Raw genomic sequence first — 25,624 nt, forward strand, 5'->3', positions numbered from 1 at the left:
TCGACTTCATAGCTTTTAAAATATCATATTTTATAAACCAATTGTAATAAACTACTTTTAAAAGTAAAAGTTTCATTAAATTCATTATATATATAATTTTGATTATTAGTATTTAAGGTAGAATTTAGACTGTATAAAGTGAAAAAGTTAGTAAAATAGTAAAATAGACAAATAGTAGAGTAGAGGGTTAATCACTATTAATTTTGTAATTTCTATAAAATATATGTTTTACTATCTTAATTTAAGATTCTCAATTTATTATTTTACCAATTTTTTTATTTTACAAAATCTTGATTCATTTAGATAATATTATTAAAAAAAATTAATTCATAAAAAAATTCAAATTTTATTGATTTTTCTTTTATAGAAAAATATTTCTAATTAAGGACTATTAAAAATAGAAGTTACGAAAGCATTAATATTTATTAGTAGTAGTTTCGGTTACATTTATTTAACAATAATAATAATTAGAGTAATATAATTGCAAATAATAATAATGATATATTTGCACCAAAAAGCAAGGAAGGTGGAGAGAATCTAGAAATGGGCATTTGGTATTGATATCCTCAAAAAGGCAGAAATAAATGGAATTATTTTATTCAAATTTATAGAAACAAGAGAGAGAAGAGTGAGAAGTGAGAGAAGTGAAGAAAAAGCAGAGAATAAAAAGAGACCGGATGTTGACAAATTTCATGTCACTGTTGTTCTTAGAAGGTCGTTTGTTTGTGTGAAGATTTCTTATCTGGGATCTCTCTCTCTTCTCTCTTCTCTCAAAATCCCCCTTTTTTTTTCTTTTTTTTTCTCCCAAAAAAACAAAACCTTCATTTCATTCTCTTCTGCTTCTACTCCGTATCAGAGAGAGAAAGAGAGAGTTACCCACTCTGACTTAATAGATCGAAATCGAACGATCTAACTTCCTTCAATGTAATTGCTGCTTTCAGCTAACCCTTTTTTTTTGTATTTTTGGTATAGTTCGAGTCAAAAGGCCTCTCAATTTTTAATTGAATTTTTTTTCTTAGATTCTTGAGTGTTGAATGGTAGAATCCATGGCGGATTCTTAAGTGCCGGTCATATGAGGATGTGGCTCTGAGGTAATTTTCCATTAATCGCAGTGATTTTCCATTAATTAATTTTTTCTGATTTTGTTTTTACACATGGAATTCAGTTCTCGGCCCCCTGTTGCTTTTTCGCTGGCTTAATTAATTTGGATTTTCAACTTAATTATTTTACTTTCTTTCTTCTTAATTTTATTTTTATTTGTTGGTTCGTATAACTGGGATGTTGAATTGTGTAATTTCGGTGTGTTAGATTCTTTGAGGGGGCAATATTCGTTTTTCAGATTATTGTTGTATTGGATCTGTTTTGTTCAATATTTTTCTTTGAGGTGATTTTTCATCTCTTTGGCTATTGAAGAAATACGGGGAATTGTTTTGTTTCTCTAATTGCATTGAGGTAGGACTCGCATAGTTCAACTCGAAATCAAGTAGGATTTTGTTTTGATTTATTCAGTCTCTCATTATTCTGAAAAGGATTTTGGTCAAAATGGCTGTTTCAAGATTAATTGGGCGAGTCTGAACGGGGTTTCATGCATTTGGAAGCATGTACAAATCTTTTATTGCAGAAAGTGCCGAAGTTTTATTGGGATCACTCATGCTTGTGCTACTTCACTGACAGTGACTGTGTTCTAGCTGTTTTAGGTGCTACCTCACTTTGTTAAGGCAGTGAAATTGTGAATTTGTAACTTCTCAGTTAATTATTTCTAATGTGGTTATTACTGCCTAAGCTATGATTAGCTTGATTTGAATCTCCTTTCTTGCTTGAAAATACCGAAAGGGTCAACTTTGCCTAAAGAAAAGGGATTTAGTTAATAGGTTTTTCTTTCTTTTTTTTTCCCCAACAGTGTAACTTGAAGTCCTACTTTTAAGATAATGTTTCCTGCACCTTAACCATTCTTGTGACTAGGTAATCTGAAGTAGTTTCTGTTTTGTTCTGCTAGGGTTAGACATGGCCAGATTTCTCATGTATATTTTACCCATAATTCGAATCATGGGACTTGTGAATTTAGTCAGTTGCATTTTTTGGCTTTCCAAAATTAAAATACATGGTAACTGCTAGGAGCAATATTAATCCTTCTTGTAACCAACGTTTTCAGCCAGCAATAGATGCTTTTTGCATGTCATGTTTCTTGGTTTAAGGTTCTTACTGATTGAGTACTTCGTGCAGTAACCTCACTTTCATCTAGTCCATGTCTCTAACACGTTGATTTTGTTTTACATCCTCTCTTTAGGTAAATAATTTTACTTTTTTTTTTGTGTGGTGAATTTAATCTTTTCACTTTAGTCATTGTAATTAAATGCTTGGGCTGATAGCAAAAACTTGTCTTAGGAAATTCCTTGCTTGTTATAAATCCTTTTTTAAATGCATGCTGTTTCTCTTCTTAAATACAAGGTGATATACAGAGTTGAAAGGAGTAGTTGTTCACATAACTTGGGTGTGGGATCTTTATTTTCATGCGCCAGAAGGATTTTATTGAACTGTTAATTTAAAATACATAGATCAGAGTCATACATTCATACTTGCATATTTACATCTTCCTGTAATGTATGAGATGCAAGGGATATGGATGGGAACTGTAAGATGTGTCAGGTAATGTGTGAGAATAATTTTAAATTTAACTGTGCTCAATTATCAGGGATGGGAACCAAAGTTCAGAATCTCCCAGGATACTACTCAATGAGAGATCTTAATGAGGAATCCAGCAGTTGTGGCTGGCCGCTATTTTATGAGGATAATAAAGCACTGGTAAATGGGCAGTACTATCATGATTATATGCGAAGTGCTACTACAGATGCATGTTCAGCTTATGAAAAGGATGCTGTGAAGCAGACAATGCTTGAGCATGAGGCCGTATTTAAGAATCAGGTGTGGCTCCATTTTCCCCTTGGCCTGTAATTCAAATACTATGTTTTGGAAAGGTTCAGGTGTTTAGTGTTTAGGGTGTTTAAAGACAAAGTCTTATTAATCAATTTAGAAATACCAATGGTCATGCATTTTTCAATCTCTAGGATGGTTGCTAAGTGTGACTTAAATCTTTTTAATCTTATTAGCACTAGTTTTCTGTCGACATGGTTCAAGTGGCAGTAGCATTCAGCTTAATTTTATTTATACTCCATAATTGGTGAACCTTTGATATATTTAAATTACGTATTTGTCAACCAGGTCTTTGAACTTCACCGTTTATACAGAATACAAAAGGATTTGATGGATGAAGTTAAAATGAAAGCATTACACAGGAACCAGATACCTGTTGAGACATCATTTTCCGCAGGTCCATTGGCATCTAGAATAACATCTGAAGATGGTAAAAGATGGAATATTCCTGGATTTCCCACAGGAAGTTCTAATTGTGCCAAAACATCTGTTTCAGGCATTGAGGGTACTTGTTCCCCTTCAAGTTCTAATAAAGGAGCAAATAAGCAAGCTAGTCTATTTCCGTCCCCAAATGGGAGTAGTTCAAAAGATGTTGAGGTGCTGGAGTCCAGACCCTCAAAGGCGAGGAGAAAAATGTTTGACCTTCATCTCCCTGCTGATGAGTATATTGATACTGAGGAAAATGATAAGCTGAATGATGAGAAGATAAGTGGTACGACAATATTTCTTCCTGAAAGAGATTCCAAACATGGAAAGGGAGCCGATGTAAAACCTTTTTTTGGCAATGGTGGAAACACTGGTAGCCAAGAAGACACTTCAAGATCTGAGCAGTTTTTAAGGAGCAGAAGTGGTTTGGCTGACTTAAATGAGCCTGTTCAAGTGGAAGAAACAAATGAGACTTCATGTGTTCCATTTTCAAACCATAATCAATATCAAGAGGCACCTGAGTGTTCTGATCTATCTGCCAAACAGAAGTCAAGGTTTTTTGGTTTGTCCAGGGAAGAATTGCTAAACTCACATCATGGAACTGACAGCTGGGCTCGAAATAATGGATATTCAGAGAACAATGGGAATGGAAAAGGATGGATTTCTTCAGTACTGGAGGCAGGTTAGATCTTCCATTGAACCCTTCTCCATCCCCTTTCCTCCCCGTCCCTTTTTTTAGCAGCTGATCATAGTAATTTATAAGAAACTGACATTAAATTAGGCTGATAAAAGAGATTGGAAGCCCAATGAAAATTTAGATTTTTATTATAGCTTGATGGATGAGTGCACTGTTACCTTTATCCTCATTTAAAGTTGCAAATATTTCTTTTTGCTAGTTATTTTATATTTTTTCTCTGACAGGGATTTAGTAAATTATAAGGAAGCATATAGTTTCTCTCTCTTGACTATATTTTGGACTAAATTTTCTTTGCGAGTATGTGGTAGAAATCAAGTATCACTATCATTATGATTTCTTATTAAAAAAAAGGGTATTCATATGATATATGATAACTTGTGCCATAACTATTTTGTTTTTAATGCTTACAGGGCATGCTAAAGGAGATTCAAAATACATCCCCCAAGTCCACAAACAAGAGCATTCCCCTTTATCTTCCCAAACAATGAAAGATGCACTCAGAAAAACTCATGAGCCTACATATGGCTTTCAAATTAATCAAAGCAAGGCTGAGTTTTGGAGGGTAAAAAGTGATTTAGATACCAGTGAGAGACGTTTTGCATACTCCACTAATAAACATCCAGAGCCTGTTGGATCATCGCATAGACCTGGTTTCTTTGCAATCACCCCTTCCTCTGATTTATCCAGGTCTTGGTCTCATTCACCTTCTTTGGAAATGGCAAGTGGTAACCTAGGCCAGAAGTTGGTGTCTATTCAGACTGCGCCATCTCAATCCGGTGCCTTGAATAGGAGTTCCCAGCCACAACAAAGCAATGGGATTCTGGGAGATAGGTGGCATACAAATATTAATTCAAAGCTTAATCCAGGTTTTCAATATGATGTACCTGTTCAGAATGGGTTTTACCCTGGGTCTGCATCTGGGTCCAAGGAACTTTCAGTGAACATCTCTTCAATCAGCTATGACTATCTCAACCATAGTAATGACTGCAAGAGAATTCCTGAACACTTCAACAATGGTTCAGCAAAATACTTTAAGAGTTCAAATTCAAAGTGCAATGACATGACATCTGGAAAAGATATTAACTTGAATGTAATGCTTTCAAACAGCTCATCCAACAGCTTGGTTAGCCAGTCAGGTCTTGGAATCAGGAACAGTGAACAGAAACGTGAGGAGCAGCTTGCAGTGTTGCCTTGGCTTAGAGCCATGTCAACATGTAAGAATGAGGTGCAAAATGCTGATAGAAGCTTAACTGCTGGAGAATCAAGTTTTTCCCATGTTGCTTCTTTATCTAACAAAGATGAAATTAGTAAGGGATCTGGTGGAGAATTTTTGCACAATATAGCATCAGGTTTGCGTACTAATGATATTGAGCGAAAGGGGACAGAAATATGTGAGGGCTCTACTGTTAAGAAAATTCTCGGTGTTCCCATATTTGATACGCCTCAAGTTTCTCCTAAGGAACCAACTTCACTGACTTCTCCCTCCTTGTCAGTTCCTAAGCCATCTGGACTGCAATTACTGAAAAATAATGGGAAAAACTGGCTACTTGATATTAACTTGCCTTGCGACGATGATGTTATTGAGTTGGACGATGAAGCTGTCACTGAAACTTTTGTTAGTAAGAAAGGATCTCCTGCAACAGGAGGCAGCTCTAGAAATCAGATTGATCTTAACTTGAGTATGAGTGAGGATGAAGAATTTGTGACACCTCCAACCACCAATGTAAATACAAAGGCAGAAATAGATCTTGAGGTCCCTGCTCTTCCTGAGACAGAGGAGGATGCCACTCCTGAAGAAAGGCAGATTGAAACTCCTGAAGTATTAAGACCAGGCCCACCAAACATGGACGAACAGCAGCAGGATGAAGTTATAAAGTGTGCAGCAGAGGCTATCGTTGTCATGTCAACTCTTTGCTGCAGTCAGGTGGATGATGTGATCAGTATTCCATCAGGAAGTCCAATGGAGGACCCACTAAGTTGGTTTGTGGATTTCGTGTCGTCATGTGTAGATGATCTGGAGAGAAAGCTTGACAATTCAAGGGAACAAGATGGTGAGGATAATGAAGAATCTTCCTCAGGGGAAATCGATTACTTTGAGTCCATGACATTGAAACTGGCAGAGACTAAAGAAGAGGACTACATGCCCACGCCTCTTGTTCCGGAAGACTTCAAAGTGGAAGAATCTGGAACAACATCGTTACCTAGTTGCACGCGAAAGGGGGCGGCAAGGAGAGGAAGGCAGCGGAGGGACTTCCAAAGGGACATCCTTCCAGGCCTCACAACTTTGTCGAGGCATGAAGTAACGGAAGATCTTCAGATATTTGGAGGGCTTATGAGAGCAACGGGTCATTCATGGCAATCAGGGTTAACCAGGAGAAGCTCTTCTAGGAATGGAGGTGGCAGGGGAAGGCGGCGGGTACAGGTCCCCCCATCTCCCCCTCCACCTCCACCCCCACCCCCACCCCCACCCCCACCCCAACTTCCACCAATGGTGACAATTGAAAATTGTACCCCACTGATACATCAACTTAACACTATTGAAGTGGGATTGGAGGATAGAAGCTTAACAGGTTGGGGCAAGACAACTAGAAGGCCGCGAAGACAGCGTTGCCCGGCGGGTAATCCTCCAACGATCCGGTTAATCTAATCACTGTAAGAGTCTTTAAATATATAGATGAGAATTATAGAGGGTAAGCAGGCCCTTTTCCTGTATTGATGGATAGAAGGAACGCATGATGTTCTCAAGCACGGGTATTTCTCTTTGTACATTTCATCAACCCGTATTTGGGTATTATATGTTTGAGTGTGACTTGTTAGTCATGCTGTGATAGATACCAACTTGTACTATTCTTAAATAATGTTGCATGATTTTTTTTTATTTTTTTAATGTCTGACTCTATATTGAGATGTATACCAGTGAGTAGCTTCTCTGTTCTCACTTGGATTCTTAATTAGTGATTTTTAGTTGCATTGCATACAAGGATGCATGCTTGAATTATATAGCCTCCACCAAAAAGGACTTTTTGGCTCCTTAGCTTATGAAATGGATAATAGTAGATGACATTATTGTTCTGAAATTCAGTCTTTTATAGTTGTTTTAAGGAATCAATTATCATAGTATGTTAGTTATATTAATTCGCAATCCCCTAGAATCATAACTTTGTAGTTGTTAGTGGAATAAAAGTACTAGGGTGTTGGTGTGTTGCTATTGCAACTTACAAGTAGAAAGTTTTAATAGAAAATATAAATTAAAATGTATTTTTTTATATATTGGAATAATTAAAAATGAATTTTATTTTTTAATTAATTTCTTTAGATCACTCCGGCTATATCCTTTTCTATAATTCTATTTTTGAATAGGTTTTACTCGAATGTTTATATAAAATATATTGAAAAAAAAAATACTCTAACGGATGAATAACCTTTAAAATTAATAGAAAGAGAAAAAAAAATCGCTAGATAATTAATAATAAACTAATAAATATTTTTAAATTATATTTTATATTAATTAATTATTATTAATTAATAATTATTTAAAATTTATTTTTTAATATAAAATTAATAATTATTAATTATAATTATTTAAAATTAATTAATTAAGAATTATTTACCTATATATTTTTTTTAAAAAAATAAAGATGATGACAAAAGAAAAAGAAGTAAAGAGGAAGCCATATTTGATTTTTTGGCTTATGTGCCGGACTGACATTGTTCATGCAGTTTATGATGTTGAGGTAGCACCACTTGTTTTTTTTTTTTTTTTTGGGGGGACATTTTTTAAATAAAAATTTTGAAACTAACTATAACATACACATATAGACATAATACATAAAAAGGAAACCACCTATGATGTACGGAAATACGGGATATGAATTTTAAAATTTTATAAGATATGAGAATATGCATACATATAAAATATAAAATATTTTTTCGATAAATTGTAATGATATTTTAATATTTTGTTAATATTAGAATATAAAATAATTTTTAATTATTTTTAATATTTTATTTTAATTATATAAAGTATTTAAAATATTTTTGTTTCAATAAATAATAATATATATTATTTTTAAATTTATTTTAAAAATACATATTAACAAATAAGAAATAATATTTTGGTGTGTCTAAGCGTGTCTGAAAAAAATTTTTTTATAGTTGGACACAACAGTCGAACGAGTGTCGGTGAATGTCATGTTCAAAATATATCCGACATGCAAACATATTAACTCAGCGAAATGTTCTTACTTCGTAAAAAACTATAAACATTAAAGCTGTCCAAAGAATGCTGCTCAATTTTTAAATATTAATAGTTAATTAGTGACATCAATGAAATTTGAAATATTGGCATCATAAATGAATAAACGATGCAATGTTTAAATATTTCGACCATCAAAACAACCGAGATATCAACACGACAACATTGAATAAATCAATCAACTTTTTTTCTCAAACGATGTCTTCAAGTGATTAAATATGAGCCCGTATATTGTACGAGTTCTACACTAGTAATAAATAAGAGTCAATCCTAAAAGAGATGCTAAAGTTAATTGAAATGTGTTTTTTTTTATCCCCAAAAAATTTATGGAAGTAATAAATCATCGTGGGGAGTTACGGTAAATTAGCTGTAATAGTGTAATATTGTAATGGGTGGCAATAAAAGTATTTCTTCAAATTAAGTGGTAAAATATAATAAAAATATTTTAGTAATTTATTATTTTAATTTTGTCCAACTATCCATTATTCCCATGTATATTTAAAAACTTTTTATTATCTTTGGTACAACCAATTCGGATATTATTAGGATTGCTCTTTCATAAAAAAGAAAATGTTTAGATATTAATCAAGGCCTTTTTTCCTTCTTTTTTAATCACAAGTGAGAAGTATGTAAAGTAAAATGAATAACACCAATCTTTTAACAATGAATATAGAGAATCATATGCATGCACAAGTAAATAACTGAAGTGGAGAAAAGGAAGTAATTCTATCAAAAAGAGAATGAAAAGTCCACATGACAAACTATCTTATTTCTTAACCCATAACCATAAAACAAAACAAAAGCGGAAAATAAAAAGTGGTCCTCATATCAGACATCAGATATGCTTTCAACCTTTCACTAATTCATTGTTTATTGGAATGAACCGAACCGGAACTGAATTTTTTAATTGGCTAGCTAAAAAATCAATTCACTTTATTGATATATTTTTTAAAAATTAATTTAAAACGTCTATTTTAAAATTAAATTAATGGATATATTTTTCAAGAATATTTTAACCAGTTAACCCACAAAACAAATTGGCTCAAAAGGAGATATCATGATTCATGATTGATATGATGAAATTAAAGAAAGGGAAAAATAAGGGTAGCGAGCGTGAATAGCACGCGAGGAGATGGCGCGTGGGAGGGGAAGTTGAGTGGGACAGAGAGAGGGAAGGAGATCTTGGATGTTGGTTCAGTACGAAGTGGCAGGAAACTGAAGATTATGCGTCGGCGTGTCGGTGTTTTGTGTGTATGAAAGAGAAACTCCTTTTTTGATTGGCACTTAAGTGTGTCTTCTGTTTCTCTCTCTTACCCCACACACACTCTGACAGAATATATTATGATTTTTATTACTTTAATCATTAAAATTATCTATCCATCCGATCACATTTGAGTAGAAAAGTCTTCTTTCCGTTGTACATTTCGTCATATGGCCCACTATTAGTATAAGATTCCTAAATTCTGTGTTTTTTTTCGTGTGTAATTTTTAAAATTAGGAATTGTTTATTTGTATACAAATATTTACTTGTAGTATCAGCAATTTTTTTTTTATATTTTTTACAAGAACGTATTTAATTTGTCTAAAGTAATTATCCTTATTATTGTATTATTGTCTATACTTTTTTATATTTTTATGGATAAAAGATAAATTTTTTATTTTTTATTTTTAAACAATTAATTTCAATAAAAATATACAAAAATTTAGAAAAATAAAAACAGTGCATATGAAATATATCAAAATTCATAATTCGAAGCAACCTGATTCGAATTACTAGATGTCACAAATCATGCATAAAACAACATTTTCATGTAATTCAAAGCTTACTAATTCAATTTATATAGAAATATGATTTGGGGAATCAACGTAACATTTTTTTATTTGGGTGAATCACGAAATATTGGATTAGTTTTGGTTTATTTATGTGTTTTGCCCAATATAATATATAAACTTAATTTAGTCTATGTGTCTTAGTCTTTGTCTCTTATTTAGTCTTATTTTTAAACTCAACCTAAAATAAAATAAGGTTAATGGCTAAAAGTAATGGCAAAAAATAATAAATTCTGATGACTCTTTAATATTTTTTTAAATTAAATACTAGAAACTTGACAAAAATAACCAATGATATAGTGTGTGTTTGGATTAAAATGTGTAAATTAGAGTTTGCCTCAAAATGATTTTTCAAAATAAGTTTGTGCGATTTATATTTGGCAACTCTATACAAATTGATTTCGATAGAATAGATATTATTTAGATAATCTTAGTTAAAATTATTTTTGGATAGATAATTAATAAAAAAGGCATTATATTAAATTACAATGCTATCCTTTTAAGCATTTCTTTTGATATTTTTTTAATTTATTTTTTATATAGTCTCTTTTTTAGTATTCTTATTTTTTTTTTACTATCATATAATTTTTTACTACTATTATTATTTATGGTTAATTTTTGTTTAATTTACTTTATTTAATGGAACCAACAATTCATATTATAAAAAGATAACAATAATAAAGGGCAATTTACACAAATAAAATGATTGAAAAAAAACGTTACGCAAATACAACATTGACAAACTCCATACACGAATACAACAAATGCAATTGTATGTAATCCGCTACACCCTGTAGCGGAATCCAAAAATGCACGTAATCCGTTATACCCTCTTGCGGATTACGTTGAGAACATGCATAACATAAACCCGCTACAACCGGTTTATGACCAAATTTTATGAAAGCATAATCCGCTACACCTTATGAGAAGAATGACTTATTATATAAACCTGTGTAATAGTAACAACCAATGTAGCAAAATGAACGAATTGATACAAAATGTAATCGTCGTTTGCAATAAATTCGTACGACCAATATAATTTTACATACTCAAAGTTTTCATGATTGCTATATTTTAATTTTTTAAATTTTCTCTTTTATGTTTCAGTATTTGTTATTACCAATAATGATATGTTTTTCACTTTTTCTTTCTTAAATTATAATATTTTGTAACGTATTTTGATGTCGTCTATACTATTTTTCTTAAGCTTATAATGTATATGATTTTTTATCTATTCAAATTAAAAAAAAAAACTTGACATGTCTAAATTTATAAGTATTCAATTGTAATCCATTATATTTTTTTCTTCACTTTTTTTTTACTTTTCTTTTATACTTCGTTAATTAATTAAAAAATATATAAATTTTAGATATATTAATTTTAGGATTTATTAATAGGTCTCGTACGAACTACTACTAGTAGAATAGAATTAATCCTAATGGTTGTTGATGACAATGCCGAAAATAATATTAGATTTATTTTTGTTTTTGTTTCTCTATTTTTCTTTTTTTATTAGTTATTTTGTTCTCCTTATTGCTCCACCTAGTTGTGTTGAGCTCATTTCTTAAAAAAAAAATCTACTTTATGCCAATTCATATGTATAAATATTGCAGCATTAAAAATCTTGTTAGTTGTCATCACCTCTACTTATCACAGATAAGATGTTCTCTGGTTCTTCAAACAAAAAAAAATCAAGATTAATAAATAAAATTATTACATATTTCTAAAATTAAAATAAAAATAAAAATATTGTTACTTTTATTTTTAAAATATACTATTTTATATATAAATTTTTTAATTTTATATTTATATAAATTTATAAAAAAGAGTAATATTATTCATTCTCTATACAAAAATCTTATAATTCAACAAAATTAGTTTAAAAGTTATTTTATTGATATTTGTGTTTATTAAAAATTATTTTTAATTTAATTTATCAAATACATATGCCTACAACTTTTAAAAACTTAGTTTTTAAAAATTAACTTTTACAATCTATTTTTATAAATGACGATTATATTTTGTATCAATTTGTTTATTTTGCTACATTGGTTATTACTATTACACAAATTTATCTAATAAGCCACTCTCCTCATTCGCTACAGGGTGTAGCGGTTTATGTTATGCATGCTCTCAACGTAATCCGCGATAGGGTATAACGGATTACGTGCATCTGGGTTCCGTTACAGGATATAGTGGATTATATATAATTGCATTTATTGTATTTGCGTCTGAAATTTGCCAATGTTATATTTGCGTAATGTTTTCCTTCAATAATTTTATTTATGTAAATTGCCCAATAATAAACATAATATACAAAAACTACAACTATGAAATTATATGTCCATCTCAAGATCTCTTCACCCATAATTTTGACAAGAAGGATATGAAATTTTGTTAGAATTTATAGCGTCATTTGATTGGATACATCAATAGTTGGAGTGACTAAATGATCAGATTCTGTTATTATTTACCGTTAATTTTTTATTTAATTTATCTTTTCTAATAAGATCCATCATTCATGTTATAAAAGAATTACAATAATAAATTTTATAAAACCAAATAAAAAAATAAAATTCATATTTTTCTTAATATTTTTAGTATTTTTTTATTTAATATTATTTTAGATTATATTTTTTATTACTTATAACTCTTGTGTTGTTTTATGATTAATTTTTTATTTAATTTATTTTTTTAGTGAGATTAATAATTTTTAAAGCAAATTGTATTTTGTGTCTCTTTGTAAAGAAGAGAATAAAGGGTAGGATTGATAAAAAAAAATAAAATTTTTTGTTGAACGCATAAGTTAAAACTTTTAACCTCAGCGAAAAAAAAGATAGTTAAACTAAAAATTGAAACATTAAAAAAACTTGAACATACTTTGTAGGGAGACATTTAAATAAAGATGCCTAAAACATTTTTTTAAAGATATTTTTTAACAATTAAAATTTAATATATGTAATCGATTAAACCGTATTATTTCTGTTATAATTAGATCAGATAAACTGATTTGGCCAAAAAATTGATGAACCAAAATTTAAACCAGTCTAAATTAATATTTTTTTATAAAAATAACTACAATACTCGTATTATAGAAAATGACTAAAATACTCATTATAATTTAGGGATAAGAGTATTTTAGTCATTTTCTTAATAAAGATAGTGTGGTTATTTTCTATAAAAAGTATTAATTTAGACAATTTCAAGATTTAATTCATCAATTTTTTAGTTAAATCAATTTGTCTGATTTAATTTTGACAAAAATAAAATAATTTAATCAGTTATATGTATTGAATTTTAATTACTAAAAAATATTTAAAAAAATATATTTTAAATGTCTTTATCCAATGTAACTCTCTACTTTAGTTCAACGCTAAACTAAACATACCTAAATGATCCCCTTATATACATATTTTTGTCTTCGCACAAAATAGAAAAGATCTAGACCTAGACTGAGAGTCTATATACGATGGAGAAGAAAATAAAATTTAGTGTTGACATTAAAGCACCAAATATTGAGAAGATGACCTATCTTGAGATGATTCCTCTGAGCAATACGGATCCAAGAAGAGCTAGCAAGATTGTAGGTGGAGGCAGAGGTCATGTTCCACCTCTTGAGAACCTGATCGCACACTTCGCCACAGGGTTCTATGAGCCCTACCTCCATTCCAATTAGCCGATTGTTCTCATCCCTTGCCTCAAAAATCCTCATCATTGCCGGGTCTTTGAGCGCTAAGAACTTGCACTCCTCGTTTATCTGCTTCTCTGGCATCGCCAACCGGTTGTTGTTGCGCTCCAGGTCAGTTTTGTTTACTTCCTTCTGCATCACAAAAGTTACGTCCGTACCCCCCAATGAAATGATTATCGCTTTAAAAAATTCCGGCAGTTCTGGAATAACGATACTTGATGATCCTGATCCCGACGAAAATGCATTCTTTTTGTCATTTTTAGGACTCTTGTTTGGTTTCTTGATTTCATCATCACTGTTAGTCTCACTTTGATGAGCGTTCTTTATTGCTTCTTTCTTGTCATTTTCTTCGATATGAAGTACCTCAGATGAAAAGTTGTGGTGCAGCAAAAACCGTTCCAAGAACATGTTAATTTCGATCAGCTTTTTTTCGCTGTAGAGTTGCGGAGCTTCCCTAGACACTAAGACGTTAAAGGCCCTAAGAAAATCTAAGTTTTTCATGTCTATCTTCAACAACTATTTCAAAATTTCCTTATCTCTCGATTTTAAATAAGAAACAATTTCTAAAAAAATGAGAGAAACAAATTAGAATTTTTTACCTTCACTCTTATATAGAAGGTTTTTACTTAGGATTCAAGCTATCAAGCGTTATACTAAGATAGATTACCAGTTTATCTTGGATTCAATTCAAATTAAACTGGATAGGAACTTTAAATAAAGATAAGATATGATTAAATAATTTAGCCATTGATTAAGAGAGAAATCAATCTTTCTCGATTTAAATATACATGAAGTAAATTAAACTATTACGACAAGATACTGTAAAGATATAGTTTACAAGATAATAATATATCTTGAATCAAACTGATTTCAACAATTCGGTTGCAATGATTATCTTTGCCTGATATCTAATAATGCTTAACTTTATAACGGACTATTAACTATTAAGACACCAAAATAATAATAATAATAATAATGATAATAATAATAACGGACTATTAAAAGAACGAAAACAAAAACTTAATCGAAGTACAAAACGTGTCGTTTATTGTCCCAAAAAGATGTTAAAAAATGGTCGTCGTTTCAGGATTCCTTCGTCGTACACCGAAACCACGCCTTTGGTGGAGGCCCATTCACCACCACGCATCATTCCACCAACCGCCGCTGCATAAACTGCCGCCAACCTTCTACCTCGCTCGGATGTGCCAAAACGCAGATACTCTCAAGAAGCTCCACGCGACCCTCATAGTCCACGGCCTGTGCGGCGGCGCTGACCAACTCCTCTCCGCCACAAAGCTTCTCAGCCTGTACGGCTCTTTCGGCTTGGTTGGCTCCGCCCGCCGCCTCTTCGACCAGCTCCCTTCACCTGACTTGTACTCCTTCAAGGTCATGATCCGTTGGTACTTCCTAAACGACATGCATTCCGACGTCGTTTCAATCTACGACCTTGCCAGAGTAACACTCGGTGCCTTAAACGAAGACGTCGTCTTCTCCGTCGTACTCAAAGCCTGCCGCGAGCTCCGCGACGCCGTTTCGGGGAAGCGGCTCCACTGCCACGTCATCAAGGCCAGCTATCCCGACAGCTTCGTCCTCACGTGCCTCGTCGACGTGTACTCCAAGTGCGGCCTTGTCGATAGTGCACGCCACGTGTTCGACGAAATATCCGAACGAAATGTGGTGTCATGGACCGCGATGATCGTTGCTTACGTGCAAAACGAGTGTGCCGGAGAAGGGTTGACGCTTTTTAACAAGATGAGGGAATGTTTTATGTCTGGGAATGAGTTCACTGTTGTGAGTTTGGTGAATGCGTGCACAAAGTTGGGATCTTTGCATCAAGGGAAGTGGGTTCATGGGTATGTGATTAAGAGTGGGATTGAGGTTAATTCGTTCTTGGCAAGTTCTCTTTTGGATATGTATGTCAAATGTGGTGACTTGAGGGATGCACAGAAGGTGTTTGATGATGTTTTAGCCGTTGATGTTGTTTCATGGACTGCTATGATTGTGGGGTATGCCCAAAGGGATCACCCTAACATGGCATTGGAGTTGTTCAGTAGTAAGAGATGGGAAGGACTCTTGCCGAATTCCGTTACCCTTTCGAGTGTGCTCTCTGCTTGTGCTCAGATTGGGGATTCCCTTTTGGGAAGGTCACTTCATGTTCTTGCGGTTAAGCTTGGGTGTGACGATGATCATGCTGCGAGGAATGCTCTTATTGATGTATATGCCAAGTGTGGTGCCATGTCGGATGCTCGATGTGTGTTTGAAACCATCCTTGATAAGGATGTTGTCTCTTGGAATTCGATTGTTTCCGGTAGTGCTCAGTGTGGTTGTGCTTATGAAGCTCTTGAGCTGTTTCAAAGGATGAGGTTGGAGTCATTTTCCCCTGATGCGGTTACAATTGTTGGTGTTTTTTCGGCTTGTTCTTCCCTTGGTGCCCTCCAATTTGGTTCCTCTGTTCATGCTTTTTCCTTCAAGTGTGGTCTCATGTCGTCCAGCGTCTATGTTGGCACTGCACTCCTCAATTTCTATTCAAAATGCGGCGATGCAAGATCGGCTCGCATGGTGTTCGATGGCATGGAGGAGAAGAATGCTGTGACATGGGGTGCAATGATTGGTGGATACGGCATGCAAGGCGATGGCAGTGGATCTCTTGCTCTATTTAAGGATATGTTGAGAGAAGAATTTGAGCCTAATGATGTGTTGTTCACAACTATATTAGCAGCTTGTAGCCATTCAGGGATGGTTGGAGAAGGCTCAAGGCTGTTTGATATGATGTGTGGTGAATTGAACTTTGTTCCTTCCATGAAGCATTACGCGTGCATGGTTGATCTTTTGGCGCGTTCCGGCAACCTTGATGAAGCATTAGACTTCATGGACAAGATGCCAGTTCAGCCTAGCGTTGGTGTGTTTGGAGCTTTTCTCCATGGTTGTGGACTCCATTCGAGGTTTGACTTAGGAGAGGTTGCAATCAGGAGAATGCTGGAATTGCACCCTGATGAAGCTTGTTACTATGTCCTTGTGTCAAACCTGTATGCTTCAGATGGAAGATGGGGCATGGTTAAGGAGGTAAGAGAGATGATAAAGCAAAGTGGATTGAGCAAGGTCCCGGGTTGTAGTTCAGTGAAAATTGGTATTAACAATCATCAATATGCTAAAGTAGCAGCTATTGCTTAGACATATTGCTTTCATTTTGCAAGTTCAAGTGATGGTGAAGTCAAACTAGTTGCTCATACTAGTGGTTCCATGAAGGCAAGGTAACATTTTATCAGCAATCCCGAGATGAACTAGAATGAAAAAGTTCAAAGGAGGATTAGAAGATTGGATATGCCAATTGGCAGAAGCAAAAGAGGCTAGTGGCCTAAAGGTAAGGGTGAATTTGGATAAAGGCCAAGGTTAGACAGGATCATAAAAAGTGGCATTGCACGCAAAAACTGGTGTGATCCATTTTGCCTAAGCAGCAGCCGGGTTGAATGGTTGACTATTCTGTTATTGAGGAGAATATCAATCAAGAGAAGATAAAGCATAGTTATAGGGAGGAAACGAAATAACCCTACTAACTTTTTTATTTGTCATCCACTTGACTCAACGAGTCATTTCCCATTTCTCCTTTAAACACCGCACCAATAGAGTGTTGATCCAAGTGAAAGGTTCAGATCCTTTTATTTTATATATTTTAAAAGAATTATTGCCAAATATTTTTATTTAAATATTCAAGAAAACCTAACATACGCATACGCAAAATTTTGCCCGATGAATAAAATAAGGACAATTCATATTATAATCTTTTGAATTTATTTAACATGTGCCTCTTGTTTAAAACACATGATAAAATTACTAAAAGGGTTTTAATTTTTTTGAATAAATATAAAATAAATATATAAAAAATTTAAATTTTTTTATATTTTTAATAAAAAAAATTTAAATTAATAATCTTAAAATGTGTCCTTTAGATAGCAAAATCCTAATCTTTTTCATATTCCTTTGGCAGCACAATTCCGGTGACATTGCAATCTTTTAGAACTTTGGATAATACACGATCCTTGCACGCCTCATAATTCTTGCACGCAAAAAGAAAATAACAACGAAAAAACACTGCATTGAAGAGTTAAAGCTTACGATGGGACATCAAGGAGCAACAGTAAGAACACAATGAGAAGAATAATCTTAAAAAATAATACTACACATCCAACTCTTTTTATTAATCAAGAATAATCTAATTTTATTAATCTGTTCTTTCATTGAATGTACAAGACACTTAGAAGAACCAAGCAACAATTATCTACCTTCGAAGATCAATTACATATACATACATAAATACAGAAATTTATCAAGGCTTCAAAAATTTCAAAGAAACAAAAAATGCTTCCATTCACATTTCAAACACATACATATCCCCTCCTACTTTCCCGTTACCAGTGAGAGAATAAGGGGTAAAGCAATTAATAAAGAAACTGCAGCCAACGATCTAATTGATTTCATGTTGGTCTTTGGTAAACATATTTTGTTCTTGGATCCACAATAACACCTTTCCCTCCATTAACTTCTAAGTCATGCCTGCGAGTAGAGTGAAAACAAATTAGGTCCCTGTCTATGATCTAACTTTGACTGCAATGGAAGAATTAGCAGTTCATATAAGTAGAGTTATCATACTCTCAAGTTAACTCATTAAGAGTTAACAAATTTTGGTCCTCAAATTAAGCGTACAAGTTTACGAATTTACAAGGAAGATTACAAGTTGAGTCTTACGATTCAAGTTTACCTGAACTCTACAAGTTGAGTCTTATGATTCAAGTTTACCTAAACTCATAACTCTACGAGTATAGATGAACTCTAGAATTTGATAACCTTGCAACTAAGATAGAAAAATTCTTGAATAAGTGAGGATCCCCTTTGCTAGCAAAGGGCACCCCCCAATGTGCTAGAACTGCTTTAATCCCAGATACTTTCAGAAGCCAGAGATTAAAAGTGAAACATCGGACAAAATAACAAAATGTGAAGAAAAAAGGTAAATATGAAGACTCAACTGGAACACAAAATCTGGTATGGTCAACTGTTCGCGAGGTACATATCTGAAGAGCTGCAGAAGTCGATCAACATATACTACTTTCTTCCAAACCTGAAAATAAATGGTTAATGATAATAACATGTACAATATGAGGTCATCATATAGGTTGAGGTTCCTGTAATATACCACATTATCCACAAACATCTGTAGCGCAAATACTGCCGCCTTAAGCCCAAAAGTTGGATGAAGGACATATATTGCCTATGAATACCAAATCGGGAAATCAGAACAAAGACTCAAATTATGATGATTTCAGACAGTAGAAAGAGTGCTCACATGCAGGTTGCGCTGGTGCTTCCTACCAAGTATTTGTTGCAATCTTCTCATCCAACCTAGATCAGGCTGCCTAAATAAATCGAAACAGGACAGAAAAGTTACAAGGAATCATGAGTGCTGCACATAAATATGAAGCATCCAATGATTGCAGTTGGATATACACAAGGTTTACAAATGCAACTTGCTAATGGATATTCATGGCGCACCCTGTCTCTCTCAAGTGTGAAGTCATAAAACCTACACTTAAGCATATCTGCCCAAGGAGCATACAGGTAAGTTAAGTTTCCTTGAATCAAGCCAGAGGACTACCCAGATTTGACACGGGGCTAGGTGTCAGTGTTTTAATAATGTGAATAGCAAGAAAAACATAGTGCAAAGCCATGTCAAGGGTAATAACTATGTAAACATGGTTAAGTGGTTTCATGATGCCACATAAGGAATGATCAATTATTTCAGCAACTAAACAATGTACTAGCAACACAATACGTTTAGCTAGCAAGTCCTAATATACATGTTTACATAACTGAAAGTACTCAGTTGGAAAAGCAAGTTTTACTCAACAAATAGCATCGTATTTTTCAACAAAGACAATCCTTAGCAAATTGTAAACCTCCATTTGGAAAGATTGAACCAATTAGTAGTTCAGTACATCCTAGAATTCAAACATTTTAGGACTTACATCTGCAAAGAAGCAGCAGAGTGGAAGTAGACAATAGTATAAGGTTTCTGTATTATGGGCTCAAACTCCTGAAATTAAAAAAGAAAAACATCAATGTCTGGGCAAAAATTGGTTAACTCTTAAACATGGGTATGCCTTCCCAATATCCTGAAGATGAAAATTTCAAAGAGCCAGCTTCACGGTTGCCAACATTAAAAGATATAGAGCTGAAGGTATATAACTGGATTACCTTCACCACATGAAGCACAAATCGTTCAAGATCAAGACATCTGAGCAAAAAGTGAGCTCCCACAACCACCATGACGGGTCGACCCTCACTGTCTACCCCTCCACGATAACTGAAAAAACATAATAGGGCTAATATGAAGACCGCAGACGACATTACATCACAGGACATGCATGCAAAATGGGTGATGAAATAGATGGATACATACACAATTTTCATCTCTGCAATTTCAGAAAGATTTAAAGAATTTGCTTTAGAAAGGTATCTAGAGTGGAGAGAATATTCTTCAGCAGCAGACAGCGGAGGTCCACCAAGGTCACCATATCCAAGCAATTTGGTACAATTCCAGCCTCTTTGTGCTTCAGCAGTTTTCTCCCACTGCTCCAAACGCCTTTGGTCAGGGTCTTTAATCAAAGACATGAAGGCAGGATCCAGAAATGAATCTAAATATGATGAATTCCTAGATAAAGGCAAATGGATCAGGAAAACTACACGAGAAGTAAAATTTCTTAAATGGATTTGTTCTATATCAATAGAATACATAAAGAAACACACTACAGCATAAAACTTCCAAATAATGGCAATTTTGATCATAACATATGCAACAAAAACAAAAACCCTAGGTAAATGACTTTTTCTGTTTGGATTTACACTTTAGCAGAATTTTGATATATCTTTTCATAAACGTAAACATTTAGGGGCTGATAAAGGGCATAAAAAAAAAACGAGTTCTTTAGTGATTTATCAATCCTAAACTTTAGCTTACAAGAAAAATAGTCCAATGAAATCTGCACAGAAACAGAAATGCTTCAAAACTATGGTGAAGCACACATCACTTATCAAGTTGTAACGGAAAATGTTAAATTATATTAACTGGTCCTAGAAGCCTACATATATATGATCCAATTGATTATGCTCATACTAGTGTTTGTTCATGTTGGATTACAATGAAAATCCAGAAAGATATTATATTATCAGTTTTGAAAATTGAAAAAATCTACTGACCTGCGAACCAAGCCAGCATCACTGACAGGAAGATCAACTGGATCTTCAGTTGGTTTTGAAACATTCTTTTTAGGCAAAGGTTTAATTCTGATTTTACGCTCATCTATCATGGTTTCACCATTTTCATCTCCAACATCTGCAGGAAGTTTTGAAAATGCAAACTGCTCCTCGTTTTTATCTCGTGGAAAGTAAAGTGGAAGCAACCTACATTAAGCAATACAAAAGGTAAAAATAAACACTCAGAGAAAATCCAAAGACAAGGTTATGCAGAAGATCAACCGCACTTGTTTAACTCCACAATTTTTCATGTGATTTTAAACATTGCACATATAGACAGAGAAACAACATCAAATGCTGAAAATACCGTTTATATATCTCTGTATCGGTTGTGCTGGTAGTGCAAAAGACAACAGCTTTTATGTTGTCTTTCTGCTTCTCAAGAAACCGCCGAACAGTTCCTAAGTACAGAAAGGAAGAAGAATAAGGTTTAGCCTTATACTCAATGCGTTCAGCAGGTGCATGTTAACATGCAACCTTTGGAAAAATAGAAAACTATAGCAGATTATAATCTGCAAAAGAAAAAAAAAAACTGCACCCAATATACTGTTTGTTTTCCTTAAAAAAATACATTAATCTAAACACTCTTGCTATGGTAGTAAGCCAACTTAAACAAACGGGATTAACAACTTGGAGAGAGAATATTTTGTCATCCTATAAAGTAAAAACCATGCAAGGGGAAAAAAGATCTTACTTATAGCTACATGCGCAGCTGGTTCTCGGGGATAGTTTTTTGCCTCTGTATAAATACAACCCATAGCAATACTGCATCAATATATACCAAAGACAAGTAAGACATATATCTTTAAATAACTACAGGCTCCCTGACACAACAAATCTGGTAGGAAAAGAACTCATAAATTTTGAAAAGAAACAAACCTGTGGAGTCCATTATCAACTAAAAGCTCCAGGCAAGAACGATAACAATGACTTAAAGCATTCTCAGCAGCAGTATGGTACTTCACAGCATACTTTGGACCAACAGTGTGGATAATTCTCCTGCCAGAATTTTATTAAAGGAATAAACCATGATAAGCAGAGAGTCCACACTCTATAGACAAGAAATTTGTAACAAATGCTGAAATATACATCAGTTACAACACAAAGTTGTAGAAATGTAGCATGCATCAACAAAAGTTTTGCAGCATAAAGTATGATTTAGAGATCTCCGAAATCAGATCCAAATCCAGAGACTAGAGAGGCATGCTGTTTGAGATTTACATAGTCAACATCCAACATTTAAAAGACCCTCAAAGAATATGCAAGAATGCTCCCTTTTTAGCAGCTTTGACCATAGACATAACTATGAAACTAATGAACAATTGTCTTTTTCATGATTTGAGATTTAGTTTTCTCCCTAGAGACAAAACTTGCCTGCCACTATACGCACAACACATAATCACAAGTGCATAGTAGTATTTATCTTCTTACAAAGAGATACTGTGCATTCCCTTCAACAACCAAAACAAAAGGAGTCTATGTACAAACCTGGCGGGAAGGTCATATGCATTGGTAACTTTAGCCATCCCCGTTCGGCATCCACCCTGTCAACAATAAAGTCGTGTGAAGCATATCAGTTAATATGTTTGTGCATCATTTCTCAAAATAACTGTTTCTCCAGGATAGTACTGACATATGAAAATTTATCTATAAATTTTCTGGGCAAGTCTACTAAACATGTAATACAATAACCTATCCAATGTTGACATCTTAGCCCAATCTTCCAACTTACACACACACATGAAATCCAAAACGTTAGTTTGAATATAAATATTGAACCATGATGAAACACTGATATGAGAGTCCCATCTCCTAAATAACCCTTGAATTCACACAAGAAATCCAAAATTATAATACAAATTTGTAACTAAAATTAATTAATGTTCCAAGATTGTATATTACTAAAGTTCAAGATAGAGCACAAAGAAACAGTTTCATTAAGTAATTAACTACCAGAGTCGCACATTCTTCTGCAAGGCCAGGTCCAGCTGCAGCATGCAATCCAGGGCTGCTGTGTGTTTCATCCATATTCTGTTAATCGCAAGAACCAAAGGCAAGATAAGAAATAAGAAATTGTTAAATTAACAACAGCATCCACCTCAAGATAATTGCTAACCTCATTTGTTGAATTAACAACAGCATCCACCTCAAGATTCCATGGATTTCCCCTCCACAAATATATCTTTGAGTTAATTTCATGATCAACAGGAAATCTTGAAACAGAACCGATGCTACTACCATCTACACCAGAAGGCGATGCCAGAGGATCAGGAAAGTATGTAGCAGAATATTCTCCATTTTCATACCCCAAGGACTGATCAGCATCATTCCATCGCGGAACTTGATCCAAGGTCACCACAGAGTCACCACTGTCAGTAGGCAATCCACCTCGGGGCGTGGCTGAAGCAGCCACCGGCACAGGCCTATACATTTCAGTTTCAGTTCAGGAACTCCTTCCAAGCTCCACAACCAGTTAGAGTTCAGCTGGCATGACATGAATTAAGTTCACAGCAAAGTAAGCTACCACTCTCGATACTTAATAATTAACAATTCAGTAGCAAGAACCCTCCTTTCAAAACACGAGATTCAAAGCCAAAATCATAAGGACATCCCGAATCGATAAAGAAAGGAAATTCGACACGCGTTATGCGCAATAAGAAATTAAAAAGATATAAATAAAAGGGGAATTTAAAAGAGAGAACCCTAGATTGAGAAAAGAAGAGAAAGAATCGAACCTGAAATTGACGGGAAATAATTGAAGGTGGGATGGTGGGGTGTGGAGGTGATGAAGAGAGGGGAGGAATTGAATGATTGTGATGGAAAGTGAAACGATTAGGTTGGAGATGGGAGAGGTCGTGTTCTTACGACAAAAGGAAAACGAAAATGCAGCTTTCGTCTTTTTCTATTTTCTGCCGCTTTACGGCTCGCTGATCGAGATCCGCACCACAACAAACAGATTACAATGCAATCATACTCCTCTCTCAAATTTTCTAAATTTTTTCACATTCTTTTCACCGTTAATAACAAGTTAACTGAATTTCAGAAACACCCTCAATATTCATTCCACATTATCTACGTTATTTTAGCGACTAACTTGTACAGTTGTACTCGTGCCAATGCCCAATGGAATCTTTGACCTGTTTTTTTGGGACATGGAATAATGTGGATAATATTTAATTTGGTTTCCCATCCCGAGCCTCAATTTAATTTTTAAATTTTGTGAATATAATTTATGTTAGTCATTGAGATAATTTTGATACACAAATATTAACGAAATATTGACATAGACGGCCAGATACTATATTAAACTTATAAAAGGACTTCGTTTTTGTTTTAATATTTAAATAGTTCTAAAACACAAAAATTATACATGGTATTTATTGAAATTTTTTCTCTTAAAAATTTAAAACAAATGATCCCATATCGTGTTTTGGTCTCTTTTACAACACAACACACCCTCACAAACATAACAGATAACACACTCACACTATATTACATGAGTTCTTTTTTCCACCAGTGGAATTTGTTTGGGAGGCATATAAGATGCCAAATAAACCAAGTCATCAACCCTATCTTTCATTTTTTTTTTTTTTTTTTTTTGGTCGGTGGATTGGACAACCCCCAATCCTAGGTACCCCAATGGATTGGACAACCCCCAATCCTAGGTACACATTACACACCCACACATTCCTCATATACTTACCAATTTTTTCTTCTCGGTTGCAGTTGGTAGGACTCGAACCCGAGACCTTTGAGATGAGGAAGGGACGGAATGCCGTGTGAGCTATGGCTCATTGGCCCCTATCTTTCATTTAAACATAGCCCAAATGTCTTTTGGGTTGAGTCTATTTTGGGCTGCTTATAGTGTAGTTCTAGCCCAAAAGAAGCTGGAGTTGGGCCTCTGACCCATTTAAATACCAAAGAACTCTTTTTTTAGTTCCGATAAAAAATACAACTTGAGACCTAATTCAAATGGCATATTAAGACAAAAAAAAATTGTTAGAGAATTATTGAAATTTATTATTTTTAATTATTAATTAATTAGCTTTTATAAAAAAAATTATTAATTAATTATTAATATTTAAAAATATAGAATAAAATATATTATTAAATTATTAAATTAAAAATGATAATAAAAAATAATTATTTTTTATGGTCCTCTAATTTTTATTTATTAAAATATTTCTTAAATACTGCATTCGAGTATAATTTTCAATTAACACCGGATGTAGTTTAAAACTGTGTGAGTGGATATGGGTGCGAGTAGTGTATAATAAAAAAAATGAAAAAAATTTGTTCAATTATGTTGAGATATCCAAATTTTTTTTTCCGATTTAAATAAAGTAGATATAATGAGATTCAAAAGTAAAAAAGTGAAAATGAATTAATATTAAATTTATAAATTTTATTACATGCAAATTTAACGATTTTAATTGAAGAATAATAAAATTTTTTATTTTTTATTTTATTAATTTTCTCACTTTAAAAATTA

General features: G+C 33.5%; 3 protein-coding genes across 6 annotated transcripts; 2 read left to right on the forward strand and 1 right to left on the reverse strand.

Annotated features, from left to right (window-relative positions):
• Window positions 1-578: 578 nt before the first annotated feature.
• Window positions 579-7,131, forward strand: LOC112734132 (uncharacterized). 3 transcript variants are annotated; one of them, XM_072233602.1, is made up of 6 exons: window positions 598-924; window positions 1,020-1,091; window positions 2,693-2,922; window positions 3,220-3,328; window positions 3,428-4,039; window positions 4,465-7,131. In XM_072233602.1, the coding sequence occupies exons 3-6, from the start codon at window positions 2,695-2,697 to the stop codon at window positions 6,699-6,701; spliced, it is 3,186 nt and encodes a 1,061-aa protein (XP_072089703.1). In that variant the 5' UTR covers window positions 598-924; window positions 1,020-1,091; window positions 2,693-2,694; the 3' UTR covers window positions 6,702-7,131. The 3 variants fall into 3 exon arrangements, with proteins under 3 accessions (XP_025639129.1, XP_072089703.1, XP_025639130.1); XM_025783344.3 differs by having other exon boundaries at window positions 579-924; window positions 3,220-4,039; XM_025783345.3 differs by having other exon boundaries at window positions 638-1,091.
• A 7,701-nt stretch (window positions 7,132-14,832) lies between these two features.
• LOC112734133 (pentatricopeptide repeat-containing protein At2g03380, mitochondrial-like) lies at window positions 14,833-17,517 on the forward strand. Its single transcript, XM_025783346.3, has one exon. The coding sequence runs from the start codon at window positions 14,899-14,901 to the stop codon at window positions 16,996-16,998; it is 2,100 nt and encodes a 699-aa protein (XP_025639131.1). The 5' UTR covers window positions 14,833-14,898; the 3' UTR covers window positions 16,999-17,517.
• A 499-nt stretch (window positions 17,518-18,016) lies between these two features.
• On the reverse strand, window positions 18,017-24,594 carry LOC112734135 (uncharacterized). Of its 2 annotated transcripts, none has more exons than XM_025783348.3 (15): window positions 23,868-24,594; window positions 23,249-23,616; window positions 23,086-23,163; window positions 22,621-22,676; window positions 22,012-22,131; window positions 21,827-21,897; window positions 21,440-21,533; window positions 21,076-21,279; window positions 20,279-20,530; window positions 20,074-20,182; window positions 19,845-19,912; window positions 19,166-19,235; window positions 19,016-19,090; window positions 18,849-18,940; window positions 18,017-18,378 (listed from the first exon to the last, which is right to left on the reverse strand). In XM_025783348.3, the coding sequence occupies exons 2-15, from the start codon at window positions 23,561-23,563 to the stop codon at window positions 18,300-18,302; spliced, it is 1,683 nt and encodes a 560-aa protein (XP_025639133.1). In that variant the 5' UTR covers window positions 23,564-23,616; window positions 23,868-24,594; the 3' UTR covers window positions 18,017-18,299. The 2 variants fall into 2 exon arrangements, with proteins under 2 accessions (XP_025639133.1, XP_072084185.1); XM_072228084.1 differs by having other exon boundaries at window positions 23,249-23,701; window positions 23,868-24,271.
• Window positions 24,595-25,624: the final 1,030 nt, after the last annotated feature.

The sequence above is a fragment of the Arachis hypogaea genome, chromosome 3 (genome assembly GCF_003086295.3).
Source record: "Arachis hypogaea cultivar Tifrunner chromosome 3, arahy.Tifrunner.gnm2.J5K5, whole genome shotgun sequence".
Taxonomy (NCBI): Eukaryota; Viridiplantae; Streptophyta; class Magnoliopsida; order Fabales; family Fabaceae; genus Arachis; species Arachis hypogaea.